The sequence below is a fragment of the Galendromus occidentalis genome, unplaced genomic scaffold (assembly GCF_000255335.2).
Source record: "Galendromus occidentalis unplaced genomic scaffold, Mocc_1.1 scf7180000077446, whole genome shotgun sequence".
NCBI lineage: Eukaryota > Metazoa > Arthropoda > Arachnida > Mesostigmata > Phytoseiidae > Galendromus > Galendromus occidentalis.
In genome coordinates this window covers 225,262-239,460 of record NW_003805434.1, presented here as the reverse complement: position 1 = coordinate 239,460, position 14,199 = coordinate 225,262, and the positions used below count along the sequence as shown (strand labels likewise).

The following is a 14,199-nucleotide window of genomic DNA, read 5'->3' as shown; positions in this document are numbered from 1 at the left end:
ACGATTAGAACTGCGGTTTCCGGGGATTGCTTCAGGTTAGAGCATGTGGGAGTATACCAATCGAAAAACGCTCACCATGAGGGCAGTAAGGGAGGCAGGATTCCCATCGAGTCCGATAGCAGGAAAATTCCGCATGAGAACGGAAAACTTTCGAGAGAGGCGGAGGCTATCATCACTCACCGAGGAAGGCACCGAGGATCTCAAGGAAAACTACCCAACTAAACCACATAATGCGAAGATCGACTTGGGCTCTAACGAAGTTAACTCAGGCTGACCGGACTTCGACGGCGAACCCGATCACTAAGTGATCAATATTCGAGCTAATTCTCGAATGCCCGATTCGAGCTCGTTCCGTTCCATGGGCTCAGAAAATTATCCGCTGATAATTTTTGAAGGATTCCGATAAGCAAATCGAGTCGCTCGACCATCATGCCTGTTCTCAATAACTGTGACTAAGGGTTGATTAATGTGCATGCTACGAAATGTTTTCGCGGAAGTCCGCGCGGAATCCCTCGCGGGAAAGAACCGTCGATAGCCCGCGATACGCGCGAGTCAGATCTGACTCGCTGGCAGCGGAGATAAAGCTCTTTCCCTCTCCTTATCGCGGATCCTTGTAGTACGCCTGACTTGTTCTTCAGCGGCGATCGACGGCTGAAACTCGGGATTCCGTATTCGAGGCAAGCGAATTGAGCACGCAGGACGCTGCTTCGTCTGACGGGTGCTCGATTTCTTGTCGGAGAGTACTTCTCAGGATGGAAGAGCAAATGATGACCCTTGTCGATTGATCGAAGAATTCGATTCAGCTAATGTGATCTCCGATGAAATTCTGTTTCCGATGAGGTATCCATATTCTGGGGGATGTCGGCCCGGGCAGACCCAGTACTTTGCATACCTCAAGGATCTGGAATTCATCCTCTCCCGGACGGATCTTCGGGCCATGTATCGTTGGAAGTCCGTTAGGTAAGTAATTTTGCGCGGGGTGGCCCACTGTTTTTCTTCATGAGCGAGGAAACTACGCTAAGGCTCCGCGCGATCAGTCGGCCGGAGCGGGAATTCCAGTGCCTCGACTCGGGATCCCTGCTAGCCATAGACGTGTTTCCACAGCGTCCTCTCTCCACAAGAAGATTCGCTCCGCGTAAAAACGCGACTTCTTCAAGGAGCAATGGCGACGCTGAGTCTCCATGAGCAGCTGGCAGAGCACATCGTGAGTGTATGGAACGCGTTTTCTCTCACGACGGCTCATCGATAAAAATCACCGTTCGTCAGACCCGGAATTCCTCCTCGATCCCTCGAGATAGCCATGGTAAAAACATAGATTTGCAACGCCTGTATTCATTGTATCCAGCATATCGGGCAAGAGCATGCCAAACTCACTCCGGAGGAAAAACTTATTGATTCGAATTGAAGACGAGAAACTCTCCGCTACCCCGCAGGTCTGGCTTCTCGTGCAGTTCGTCGCCTTTTCGATTCTGACCTTTGCTTTATGGAGACGTCTCGGAAGGAAGTCGAGGATAGCACTGGGAGAACACGAATGGATTCTGATAACTGGTTGCGACTCCGGCATTGGTTTCGCCTTATCTGATCGTCTCGCGCGGTCAGGCTACAAAGTCATCGCGACGTGTCTGCATCCCAGCGGTCCAAGTGCGCGAGCACTTATTTCTCACGGCGTGGAAGTTTTCCGACTGGATCTGATGGAGAAAGATTTAGAAGTTTTCGGGGGTGAGGTTGAAAATTTCCTTAAGAAGAATTCCGGGCGACTCCATGCTCTGGTCAACAATGCAGGGGTTTGTGTAATGGGGGAATTCGATTGGCTCACAGAGCAACAGGTGGATCTTGTTTTCAAGGTCAACCTAGGCTCGATGCGAGTGATTCGGCTACTGATGGATCGCATTGTCGCCGACAGATGCCGTATAATCAACGTGACGAGCGTCAACGGTATAATCGCCTATCCCGGTCTGTCGGCTTACTGCGCGAGTAAATCGGCTCTTGAAAGCTTCAGCGATTCCCTCGCTATGGAGCTTGAGAAATTCGGCGTTCGAGTCATAAAAGTGCGACCTGCGGATTTCGCCAAGATTACGTCGATAATGTCAGCCCAGGATGAGCACACGGAGCGAATGCGGCAGAACCTATCGGAAAGCAAGAGGCTGCGCTACGGAAACTATTTCGACGACTATCAGCGATTGACGAGTGAAATGGCCGGCCAGCTGAGCATGGAAAATTTCGATGGAATTCTGAAGATATTCGAAGATGCACTTTTCGAAGCGGAACCAAGGATAGCTTATAATTCTGGACACCGCTTCTACATTCTCGTCTGTCGACTCCTTTGCGTACTGCCTGAGTGTTGCCAGCGTTTCGTGGTGACATGGGCTTTTCGAAAAGTTCTGCGAGAACAGAATGTCGCCCTTCCGAATGAAATGCTCTGCCCACGTCGATAATAATCAAAATCGTCTCGGACAAGGGCGGTGAACTGTGATACTGAAGGGAAGCCTGCCAAGTCAGCCAGGAGGCACCGTGGACTGCTGAGATCGTGCTGCTGGGGGGAGATTCTAGCCCTTCAAACTCAGACCTCTTGTTGGGAAGAAGCGAGCGGAACTTATCCGGAAAAATGTATCGGATAGGATTTTATTATTGAAAACTCAAGGTAAAACAATATTGGAAAGCTACCAGAAGGCGAACTCATTGGTCGACAATAGAATGTCGCCGAGGAACAGGATCGGCTGGGGCTGAATAAAATGCTTGCTCAAAGTAGTATCAGTCAATGTCTTAGAATATTTGGTCGAAAACCTCGGGAGCGAAGTCATTAATAACTCCAATAGACATTTCAGATTCACACTTTGATTCACATCGCTGGGAAAAAGTCTTCCATAACTATAACGTAGCCTCGCCGCTGTTCTCGTTCGCAAATAGCATTCTCCTGCGGACTCTGATAATCCTTGCGAAGCTATTCAAGGAGGCGAGTCGCTTATACTCGTTGGTAAAATATCACGCGTCGGGAACGTCTCGACGAAAATCCTATCGAGAAGTTCTTTCCTTCTACTTCTCCGTCGCTAGTCGACAACGGTAGAATTCTCGCCGTGACGTCGAAATGTATACCGTAGGACAATCGATCGTTCAGAATGAACACTCCGTCAGTTTTCGACGTTCGGCAGGGTCTAGCCAGATCACGAACACGACAAACTCGTTAGAGTACATCAAGTTACAGTCAGAGTTTGTCGGTCAGAAGCAGCTCCGAATATATAGTTTTATGTAATGGGAAAGTCTCCCGCCCACAGTCCCCGTTCCAGTCATCGCTATTCAAACTGAAACACATGACTCCGGCGAACTGGGATTCTCGGATGAACTTCACTTTGGCACGGATTGACTCTGCGTCGTCGTAGGAAATCCAGATGTTGTCCGAAGTGATCACGTATGGCGACTGCGAGCTCCTGTCCCAGAACATCCGTCCGGAATTCGTCGACAAAATGTTCAAGACCTGAGGAAAGAGGGGAAAAGCTCCGATCAGTCCCTGAAGGCATGAAAACGCCCGATCCATGATCTCTGAGCGCCCAGATTCCGATGATTATTGCTCGAGGCCCCGATATTCACGGTACGGTTTCCGAGAACAAACCTTGGGATACGTGGTGTAACCACCGTTAGGGCCGGCGCCGATGGCTGGTGAGAAGGGTTTCTGCCACCGGCTCGAGAGGAGTTTCCAAGTCAAGCCATACGTAGGAACTCCAACAACTAACTTGTTCTTTGGCAGGCCGCGTTTCGCCCAGAGTTTTGCGCTGAAATTCCAGAAAACTCAATGTAGTTATTCCAGGGCACCCGATTGGATCGGAAGGGAAGGATGAGGATTTCGTCGGTAAGTTCAGTATTCACGATTTTTCGTGCGCTGATTCCAATTCGGGCGGGCTGCGCTCCAGGAAAAATCGAACCTGTGTTTGATATTCAGCGTTCTGAAGTAGGAAAACTCTTTTCGCCGAGGCAACAGCGGTGCGTTGTGACCGGTGAAGGGTAGGTACCATTTGAACAGGTGAAGATCGTAAGTCATTATCAGAACAAGATCAACAGCCCTGGAAGCGGTATACAGCTCGGTCATTCTCAACCCTCTCGAGCAATGTTGTTAATCGCGCATCGAGAACCCTTTCGCTCGTTGTGTTTGCTTCCATCTGGCATCGGGCGGTCTATCCTGTTCGTACGAACTACGTTCTCTGACTCACTTCGCTATCTTAGGAACATCGTATCCTTTGCTGACTAATGGGGATTGGGCAGGAACAGCTACGGTCAGCAAGGGTTTCATCGGATGATTGTCGAATCGTTCTCGGAATATCTCGAGGAGGGAAACGAGCCCAGCTCGCTCTGTCGAGCCAGAGGGAAACTCCCAGTCGAGATCGACTCCATCGAGACAGTACTCCTCGATCAATGAGATTGTAGAAGAGACAAATCTGAAAGCAGGAAGGATTCCTTCATTAATTTGGCCTCCTCGCAGACTTCGAGCCGAGTACGTCATTCGAGCTGAACGATTGGGAACTTTTTCTATAGATTAGCTTTTGGAATAAATCAAACATTCACGCTATCTTACGTTTCGGTTTTCTCTTCGCTTCTGATCATTGGGCCAAAGCCTGCACCATTGCCACCGCCTCCGACAGAAATCAGGACCTTCAGTGAGGGATTTTTCTTCTTGAGAGCTACTACAGACTTGATATTCTGTTCTCCAGAGAGTTCCCCTTCGCCGATACGGCCGTCATCTCGCACTTCACAGAATCCCAGGATGAGATGAGTGATGAGAGATACATCTTTGAACAAACAAAAACAGCTTAGAGTCAGTTTCCGGATATTCGCACGAGAACAATTGGCTGACGGTTCCGGGAGCGAGAGCGTGACGAGCTCGGCGTGGATCTGTGCTCAAGACGGAGCAACAGCGGCCAACTCACCTATCTTTTCCGGTTTGAGTCCATTCTGGAGCCATCGGTAATAACTCACGATCACCTTGTCATCGCAACACATATCTCCTGAGGAAAGAAACGATCCTGATCATTCGTCGAACAAGAAGCGGAACGTGGGAGAATACAGGAGAAGAGACCTGACATCTCTCGAAGGGTCGGCTGTCAAAGCCGGTCGGTGAGTCTCCGTCCAGTCGACACTATCAACATCCGTATGAAAGATATCTGGAGGCCACCCCGCGGAGGTTTCCACTCTCCATCGATGAACGAAAGACCTGGATGGCTTCCCTGCGAGCTTTTCTGACGTTGGGCCGACTGGGGGCGTTATCACTCGCTCATTCCGCTTCTGCCGAAACACGGCAGTCACTGACAGGCCTCCGGACTCCTCTGACATTCCCGGTGGTTGAACACTCGTTAAACTAACTCACTATTTGCCATATCGCTGACAGATATGTGCCGAGTGTGCATGGATTTGCATGGGGAAAACGAGCCGAGACCACCTGCGACTTGTGTTGGATTTCCGGATGGACACTAGCGAAGTTTTCCCTCCTCACCCAGTCACCTACTTTTCTGACACGGCACTGTTAGCGCTGGTCGTCACAATAGGACGATCAAAGAGCAAACTTACAAGAGCAGTGGAGTAGAAGCGTTCCGCTGGCACGCCGTACAGCATCCGATACACCTTCCCGAATCTCAGAGACGCCTTCGTACGAGATAAGGAATCCGGACGACAGCTGGTACAGATGATGCGACTGATCCGGGGACGAGTCGAAGCCTCGGTGGGCGAGAGATCCGATCACGAAGATCTGTACGCTGCTGTCGTCAGTCTTGGAACATCTGCCTCCGCTCCGTCCATTCAAAGAAGATGGGCATTTCGCCCACGATCTCTTACGTTCCGGAAATGAGTAATTTGCTTGAGAAGCGATGGGAACTGAGCTTCGCTGAACTTGAAGCCGCTGTCGAGCCTCCACTTCAGCGGTCTTCCCCACGAACACCCTTCGATTAGGGCCATGGGTTCTCGCCGCGGTATCGATTGGTTCGACTCGATTGAGAAGGGAAGGAAGGAAATGTTCATTAGACAATCCGGGGAATGAGGGAACCGACGCTCTTCGGAAACCAATCGAAAGTGCAGGCGTATGGAAGTGGCGAGAAATTCCGGAATCTTCGGGACACAATCAAGGAACTCCCTCTGGATTTGAATCCGTCATTCGAGCTCAAGATGCTCCCTAGTTCGAATCCTGTTGAACCCAATCATTCGCCGTCAGAGCCGCGACTGACGGGGAATGTCGCGCGACGTCAGAAGCTGAATCAACGCATCAACGCTTTGCCGTTCCGGAGGAACCAATTGGAAACGACACGGTGGAAGGAAAAACTATTTTTCTGCCATTTGTTCTTGACGTCGGAATATCCAGCATCGAGGTTTCTTTGGAATCCTGTCGGACGGTCGCTACGAGGGAAAGCGACTGATCAGCAGCGCTTGACTGGCGGGGACGGTGCATTTCCAAGAGCCCGGCCGCCAAGCCGCTTCGCCCCTTTCCGCTTTCAGAATCCCCGCGATTGATCTCCGTTTGTGGAATTTCACTCTCAGGTGCTCCTCTATGACTCCCCGTTGAATCTCTCTGCGCGAAGGAGCCAGCACGGCCCCGAAAGCTCTTGCTCGCGGCGAGGTTGGCTGTATGGTAGTTCGCTCGCTAAGGGATTGGGGGTCTGTAGGCTCGTCCCGCTTGAAGAGTGTCTCACGTAGATCCGAGATCGGAGTTGCCCCCCTCCCCGGAAAAACCAAGATTCTACTCTCCGGAATACTCTAGCAAAATCAGTCTCTACCAACACAGGCTACGCATCGGGTCGGACGATCCGAAACGGCGCATCACGCCCGCCTTTTATTCGCTTCGACAGATAAATAACTTAGAAAGTTCCTCCGTTGTAACCCACGTTGGACGGCTGAAGATCGACGAAGTTTATGTACGACCTGAGGAAAATGCCAAAGTGTGAGTCGAAGACCGGTCATCGTCCGGCGAGCCGGAATCGCGGTTCCGAGAGTGGTCGACGTACCTGTCCGGTGCAATCCCCAGGGATGACTCCAGAAGAGCGCTCAGTTCCGATGAGGACTTCTTATTCGCCGCGCTGGAAATGCTGCCGATAGATGCGAGAGTGCAGGATGCGCAAGGTAATTGGGCATCACCTCCGAAAGAGAGTTGCTGCCCAGCATTTACGTGAACCGCCACATACTGCAAGGAGATGTGAATCACGCTTTGAGATTAGCTCTCTACAATGGCGAATGGCGATCGAGCGCTTGTTCGAAACCACCCAAAGGTACTGTTTCGAGGTGTTATCTCCGGATCCGACTTTCAATCTCCCGCATGATTGTCAACTCAAGCGGGAGTCGATTGGTTCATATACTATACCGATGCCGGTTTTTTCAGACATTTCGCCACCGCATCCGTACAAGCCGAGAGGAAATCCTTGGGAATTTTCTCTGACGAGACGTTTGTGTTGATCGTGAATACAGGCATTTCACGGAATCCTCAAACAGATGAGTTCGGAGTTTTGAAGCAAAAGTCACAGAGTCTCCCTCAGAGAATGGAACGCGCGTTAGCACTGCTACGGAATTCGACTTGCCGATTCCCATAGAAGCTTCGTCGACGGGAGAGAAGTTTCTCCGACAAGGGGAAGGAATCGACTCGTGCCTCCCATCGAGGAGACGGACACCTGGAAAATTCCCTTCCGGATATTCGGACGAGTGTCCCTACTTATTTGTTCACGAGAGCTCTAACAAGAGTGACGCCGTGGTCTGAATGAGGCTTCCATGTTCGTTGGACGAGCAGCAGACGACCGAGCGGCTGATCGCCGAGCCGCCGAATGAATTCGAACGACTTTTCAGGATTAAGCATTTCTGTCATCAATGCCGGTGATCCGTGTGGTTTGATATGTCGTTGAAAACAGTTATTGCTTCAGTCTGCTAGTCCACGCCGGAGGAGAGATGTGTCAATGTCGTCACAAAAAACAAGTGACAAATCTTCGCCAAGGAAGCGTTCTCCGCGCAAACAAGTCAGGTGGCCAGTTAAGAAAACCTCCGATGGAAAGAGACAGACTTCGAAACCTCAAACGAGCAATGCCGGAACGCAGAGAACTCTTCAGCATTTCTTCTCGAAGCAGCGAGAGAAGTCCGAGACTACAACTGCTCTCCAAAATAACGGGAGTCAGAACGCACCCCTCGAGATATTCGATAGTAGTGACGATGACGTCGTTGAGGAAAAGTTCGAGGACAAGAGAAGAGTTGTGAAGAATTTATTTAATTTCTCTCCGGATGTGAACGGTCCAGTCGGAACCGATGGTGAGATGAAAATACTGAAAATTGAGTCGATACAAGAGCCTGGGCCACAGAGCACGCAAATTCCGCAGGGTGTCGTTCTGTCTCCGATCAAGGAGCCGAACATCGATTTCCATCGAGACGACACCGATGAAATTATGGGAGCTCTGCCCGACATCAAACCGGAGAAAAAACGTATTTGGACACCCGAAGCCGATACTTTCGCAAAGATATTGGAGGAGACTCTTCAATACAACTTGTTCTGTGAGGACGATCTCAATTTGCTGAGGAACTTCAAGGAGATCAACAAGCAAACCCAAGATATTTGCCTCCGATTGTATCAGCGAAAACACCAGTGGATTCCCCGGTCCAGAATCACATACGCAGTGGAGGATATAGAGGCTAGCTTGGCCGAAGCGGTCGCAAAGGGATTTCTTGATGACAAGTCAAAAGTGGACGATTTGGATCTCGTATTGAACTTGCTACCTCTCAAGGATGCCTCAGCTCTGGCGCGTAAATTCTGCGATCACAAGTCCTCGACGAAATCCGGTGCCGTTGAAGCGCTCTTGGCTCATTCGAAACGGAAAGATGTTCTCTTCGGGTCGCAACGAATCCGTCTGAGTATTCTGAGAGGTGCTCAAGAATTATTGGAGCAATGTTACTTCGTCGTGCCCCGATTCGCCGAAACCGTCACGAGGGTTCTTACGTTGTTCTCGCTCGGAAGCCATTTCGATACCTTCTCATCGGCTGTCGATCGTAATGATCACGGCTGCTGTCATCTTTTCACTATCGGCCAGTACCTGAAGGGAGCCTTTACATTTCCCGAACACGAGACCCAAGCTCTTTTTGAGCATATATTCAAAACGCCACAAGACTTCATGCTGTATAGCGATGCGCGCGTCCGCAACTCCCACGTATATAAAGCGGTGGAAAGCAATAGATTCGATGAGGCGATGGAGAAATTCGAAAAGAACTTCGATTGGTTCGTATTGAACTACACAACCCAAAAATTCGAAGAGGACGCCAACTTACCTCTCTACCTCCATCGGTTCACGTTCACTTATTGCTTTTTGAGGTTCCTCATAACCGGAGCAGAAATCTTCGAGCGTCAGCGGAGGTACGAGGATGCCGTAGATCTCTACTTCACTGTCCTCTCTCAGACGTCATTCATGCACAACCGTCGGGGTCTTCATTGGAATCGACTCTTGCTTGACGTTGATGCTCATCTCAAGAAACCCCACAACTCGCTGGCTCTAGCTCATATTGCTCTACGTGATTCGATATACGATCAACAAAAATACGATATACTCAACAGAGCCAAGCGGATTTCCGAAAGATTCCAAGTGAAAACGTCCCTGCCCAAGTTCGTCGTCGCTGCCGAAGCGCCAATAGAACACATCAGCGGTAAATTAATGCAGAGAGCAATCATCGGAAGGAGGAACGTGTTCGCTTCGGTCGACGCCAACGGAGAGAGAGTAGTCGGACCGGAAGAAGTCGCTATCCAGCATTACTTGAACGAAGGATTCTCCAGGGGCGTTCATGGCGAGACTCCGACGATGTTGATGCTCTTCGCCCTAGTCAGCTGGGATATCATCTTCAGTTCGCCCTCGGAGACGGTGCCTGTCGCAACGTCGCCCGAGAAATACGTGGCCCTCGTCGAATCAACTGAAGCTGAAGTCATAAAAGAAGTTTTCTCCATCGACCTCGAAGAGACCGAGGAAGAGCAGAAGCCGACGACAAGAAAACGTAAACGTGGACAACCGAAAAAGAAGAAGAACGATTTCCGAGCTGTGAAGCCCTTAGAGCACGGTGTCAGATTTTACAAGCCTGTCGAATTCCCGTCCGTCACGCCGGCGTCGAAGAGTCAGGACTTCCGACAGACGGTCTATGTTTCTGAATTCCAATCTGGCCCACTTGATCTTGGTTATAAAGAGTTCTATCACAACAGAAGACGAGCCGTAGACGACTTTTTGGAGTTGTTGAGCCAGATGACAACCGATCAGATTATTTCGACCGCTTCGAATAATTATGAAAGTCACAACCAGAAGGTCAATCCCCTTTTCAGCTGGGAGGTATTGACAAAAGAGGAAGCAGAGACTCTCCTATCTTGCATTCCCGTCGGAACATTGGTGGGAATTTTCCGCCAGCTCCTGACGGATTTCAGATTTTATCGCTCAGGCTTCCCCGATATAATCATGTGGAACGAGCAAATTCGGAAGTGGAAGGTAATTGAGGTGAAAGGACCGGGGGACACTCTTTCTACGAAACAGAGATACTGGATGCATCTCCTCATGTCTCTGGGAGTCGATTGCGTAACATGTCGAGTTGCTTCCGTTCATAATAAGAAAATAGAGCCGAAAACTGCCGATTAGTTTATGGATATCTTGTACATAAGCCAGCTGACTGAATCAGGTACTCGAAGTGGAAGCCTCATTTTATCCTGTGATCTGCAGCAGTATGGGTGGAAAGTAAGGAGAGAATCAACGAGCGGATCTCCTTGTGAAGGAAACAAATAAATTACATGGTTTATGATGTTGAGATGAATTTCCAGCATCCTCGTTCAGAATCATTGGTCGACTTATGCTATCACGCAATCCCCGTGATTTGACGATCAGACACGTCATTTGTATATCGGGGTCTCAACAGAGTCTCTTCGACTCGGATCGGACCGGAATCACGGGTCGCCGTCGCTGTGACCAGGGGGATTCTCCAAGGGCCATGGAGTTTTGATCCCTTTGAAGAAGTCGATCGAATGAATAACGTAATCCTTGCGTCTCTTGTTGAAGATGTAGTTTAGGTGGGAGAAGCGATCGTCGTCGATGCGATGGATGTTCTCGGCGGGTATTCCAATATCCTCTGCTATTTTCATTGTTTCCTGGAATCGGAGGAATCAGCCGGCTAGTGCTCGATGCTAGAGGATATCGATAGGATCGGTGGCGAATTCCGAATAGTGTCGTCTCGAGTGAGATGGTGGGAGATCACGGAGACTCTACGCAAGGTGAATTATCATTCTCTCGAGTCCATTAGGCTAAATCGGGACTGACCTGTATGGGAACCAAGTCGTCTCCGTCGCTGAAGTACAACTTGATTGGGATTCTTATTCTGTTCGGATCCAGAACGGGGGGCTCCTCGCTGCCGTAGCGGTCCATGTTCCTGGAGGTCCTCAGATTGAGATACAAAAGCAATCGGGTGAAGAGTCCACGATCGTAATCGAACTCTCGCACTGAGCCATCGCAGTTCATTCCTCGACTCTGTGGGGAAGTCAAACTTGTTATATCATCAGAGCTCTCCTTCCCGTGGGCGGCCCGAGCAGGACCCTGCCCTTGAGCACGAGCTGTAGATTCCCGTGCGAGAGCAGCTTATTTCTAACAGAGAGATCGCATCGAAAGCTAGATCACAAAGCTGTTTCCTGTTGAGTATGGATACTGACCTGACCGAAATACACGAAGTTCTTCAGAGACGTTCCCGCTGGCATGTGCTCCATATAGACTCCAAAGCGCGTCTTGAATATGAGGTTTCCGTCAGAACTGATCCATCCACGCGCCCGTCAAGCGTGATGCGCAATGAAACTTACAACATTGAGGTAGTGATGAGAGCTGAAGAGGGCGTAATTGAAGAATAAGCCACAGAGAGTGCTCGCTCGAGCGCAAACCCGATCCACCATCGACGAAGAATGAGGACCCACCAATGCGAGGGCTTCGAACTTCAGAAGTAGGTCCTGGAAGAATTCGAATGAATGCCATGACGTGGGTACCTCGTGCACTCCGCTTGGTAACGACTTGGATCACCCCTTTAAGCTACGCGACAGAACTTGGGACTTCGCCGATAAAGGGCCACGACCCTTAATTCCTGAATTTGACATGCTCCAGAACGTCTGATGATGACTAAGCCGTGAATTATACGCGCGGAGATATTTCTGCAGATAGTGACACCTCACCGTGCAATCAATCAGATAGCGCGTTTCCCTAAATCTTTGATCGATCGAAAAAAAGGTGTCTCGCTTACCGTCACCGGCCACGTCAGAAAGTCAATGACTTGCACTGCGCGATTGAACGTGAAGCAGATGCTCCGGAATCCCCCGTACGATACCATGGCTTCAATTTTATCATTGTACGAGGGTCGTCTACTCAGCAGAGCAAATAAGGATGCGGCACCCTGAGACATTCCGACGAAGAACACCTAAAATTATGAGACTCGGTATAGTCTGGCCGTTGGCTACGTGCTCGATTGTTTGATCATAAATTCTAGCCCGAGCAGAAAGAATCCTGGCGGAATATCGCACGATTGCGGCACACGAGAAACCACTGCACTCACTCAGTCAGACCAAATGAAGGGTATGGAAATTCGGGCTTAGAGCCTCGTTGCCGGGAATCGAGAACTATGCTCTCCCGCAAAGGAGATTTGATGCATTTTGCATTTTTTCCGTAATTTGATAAGCGATAGCTTCTGCGACCGTCTCACCTTTTTCTCCCCTGTAGCTTCCAGAACGTAGTCGATCTGAGCGGATAGATCGAACTCTCCGATATCGACGAAGGTGTAATCGTAGAAGTCGAGCTTATCTCGCTCCGGGTCGAGCCTGAGGTGACGACGAGCGAATCTGTTGCCGCGGGCGTTCGTGAGCCAGACATCGAAACCGTGGTCAGCGAAAATGTAGGCTGGAATCGCGTGGAAAAGAATCGAAGAGGTAATCGAATGAACGGGAGAGCAACTAAACGTTCGAAGAGCCTAATATTCCCGACGATTTCCATCGAGGGAATCGAATATCATTCTGTTCGATAGAGATAGCTCTCTAAAAGAACACAATTATAACCTGGCGTGTTGTTCCTGAAGTCCGACATGATGGCCGCTGAGCTGAGGAATAGTGGAAGGCCGACAACAACTGGGGGTCGTCTTGCTTTGAATTTGGGGTCGAAAATTCTGTGGAGCTCGATTATGTATCCGTCTTCCGAGGTCACTTCGTGAGACTCGAAATGAAAACCTTTGCTCCGGGCGAGATCGGCCTACAGAGAGAATTTCTTAATTCCTAGACTGATGGAGAAACAGACTCACACAAGTGGATTGACATTCTAGGTAAGAATGTCCCGATTTCTTCGGACGAGTGCGTATAATAATAGATTCACGGGAGAGAGAGCAGGAAGCATCGAGTTCATTCGTATCATGAAGGAACCCATCGACAGGTAATCTAGCTTACCACAGTTTTTCCGAGGTCCGGATCGTCCATAATTGGGAGCGCGTAGTCCACGAGGGGGGTTATCAACTCCAAGCATGGGCCACCATTGGTGATATCATAGAGCACGATCGAGGTTGACAGAAACATTGCCACTACGGAGTAACAGAGGTACCGCAGGACGCGTCGACCCTTCGCGCTTCCTCTGGGCTCTTTCGAGGAACTCATTACGCCGAGTTAATGAGCGTCTTTCCGGAGTCACGAGATCACGGTACTGACTTGAGAACGAAGTGGAATTCCGTTGTCAAGAGAACTCTTCACAAAAGTCGTGGTGCGCGTCAAGATTCCCCGAGCTGCATCTCTCGTTAATTTTCGAAGACAAGCGATACACTACCGGTGTCCATCATCTAAACAATGGAGACGATTCCAACGAGGGGAATCCAGCAGGAGATACTCGTAACCAGCGTGGAGGATTATATCTAGAGCGAGTGGGAAGCCGGGACGCTGACGTATCGAGTGTACGCAATACCGCAGGGGCGCAATTGAAATCTCCCTATCGATCCTCGATTGGTCAACCGGATTCTAAACATTCTCCCGGCGCGATAAGTCCTGTCCGCGGGATATCCCGACAACGTGCACAACTCCGCTATTCGTGAAACGTGGGAGGGTTTGGAGAAAGTCTGTGGTGAGAGCTGAGATAAGGTTCGAGCTTAGAAACGGCGCAGCGTATCCCGTGGATCATTTCGCCGAGAACAAGTGTTGGAGAAAGAATCTCCCGGTGTGCTCTCATCGCCGCT

The 14,199-nt window shown here is 50.0% G+C and overlaps 4 protein-coding genes across 4 annotated transcripts; 2 read left to right on the top strand and 2 right to left on the bottom strand.

Annotated features, from left to right (window-relative positions):
• Positions 1-1,162: 1,162 nt before the first annotated feature.
• Positions 1,163-2,435, top strand: LOC100905973 (retinol dehydrogenase 5-like). Its single transcript, XM_003743459.1, has 2 exons — positions 1,163-1,204; positions 1,434-2,435. Exons 1-2 carry the CDS (start codon positions 1,163-1,165, stop codon positions 2,433-2,435), a joined length of 1,044 nt encoding a protein of 347 aa, XP_003743507.1.
• Positions 2,436-2,792: 357 nt separating this feature from the next.
• Positions 2,793-7,537, bottom strand: LOC100897888 (chitotriosidase-1). Its single transcript, XM_018639594.1, has 8 exons — positions 7,331-7,537; positions 6,978-7,153; positions 6,854-6,894; positions 4,565-4,778; positions 4,203-4,427; positions 3,918-4,055; positions 3,608-3,767; positions 2,793-3,472 (listed from the first exon to the last, which is right to left on the bottom strand). The coding sequence occupies exons 1-8, from the start codon at positions 7,436-7,438 to the stop codon at positions 3,203-3,205; spliced, it is 1,332 nt and encodes a 443-aa protein (XP_018495110.1). The 5' UTR covers positions 7,439-7,537; the 3' UTR covers positions 2,793-3,202.
• Positions 7,538-7,913: 376 nt separating this feature from the next.
• LOC100905678 (fanconi-associated nuclease 1-like) lies at positions 7,914-10,773 on the top strand. Its single transcript, XM_003743457.3, has one exon. The coding sequence runs from the start codon at positions 7,914-7,916 to the stop codon at positions 10,605-10,607; it is 2,694 nt and encodes an 897-aa protein (XP_003743505.1). The 3' UTR covers positions 10,608-10,773.
• On the bottom strand, positions 10,603-13,914 carry LOC100905533 (lipase member K). The gene is made up of 9 exons (XM_029111527.1): positions 13,797-13,914; positions 13,427-13,680; positions 13,046-13,235; positions 12,697-12,890; positions 12,241-12,414; positions 11,810-11,953; positions 11,666-11,737; positions 11,280-11,486; positions 10,603-11,110 (listed from the first exon to the last, which is right to left on the bottom strand). The coding sequence occupies exons 2-9, from the start codon at positions 13,628-13,630 to the stop codon at positions 10,910-10,912; spliced, it is 1,386 nt and encodes a 461-aa protein (XP_028967360.1). The 5' UTR covers positions 13,631-13,680; positions 13,797-13,914; the 3' UTR covers positions 10,603-10,909.
• Between the last annotated feature and the right edge of the window lie 285 nt (positions 13,915-14,199).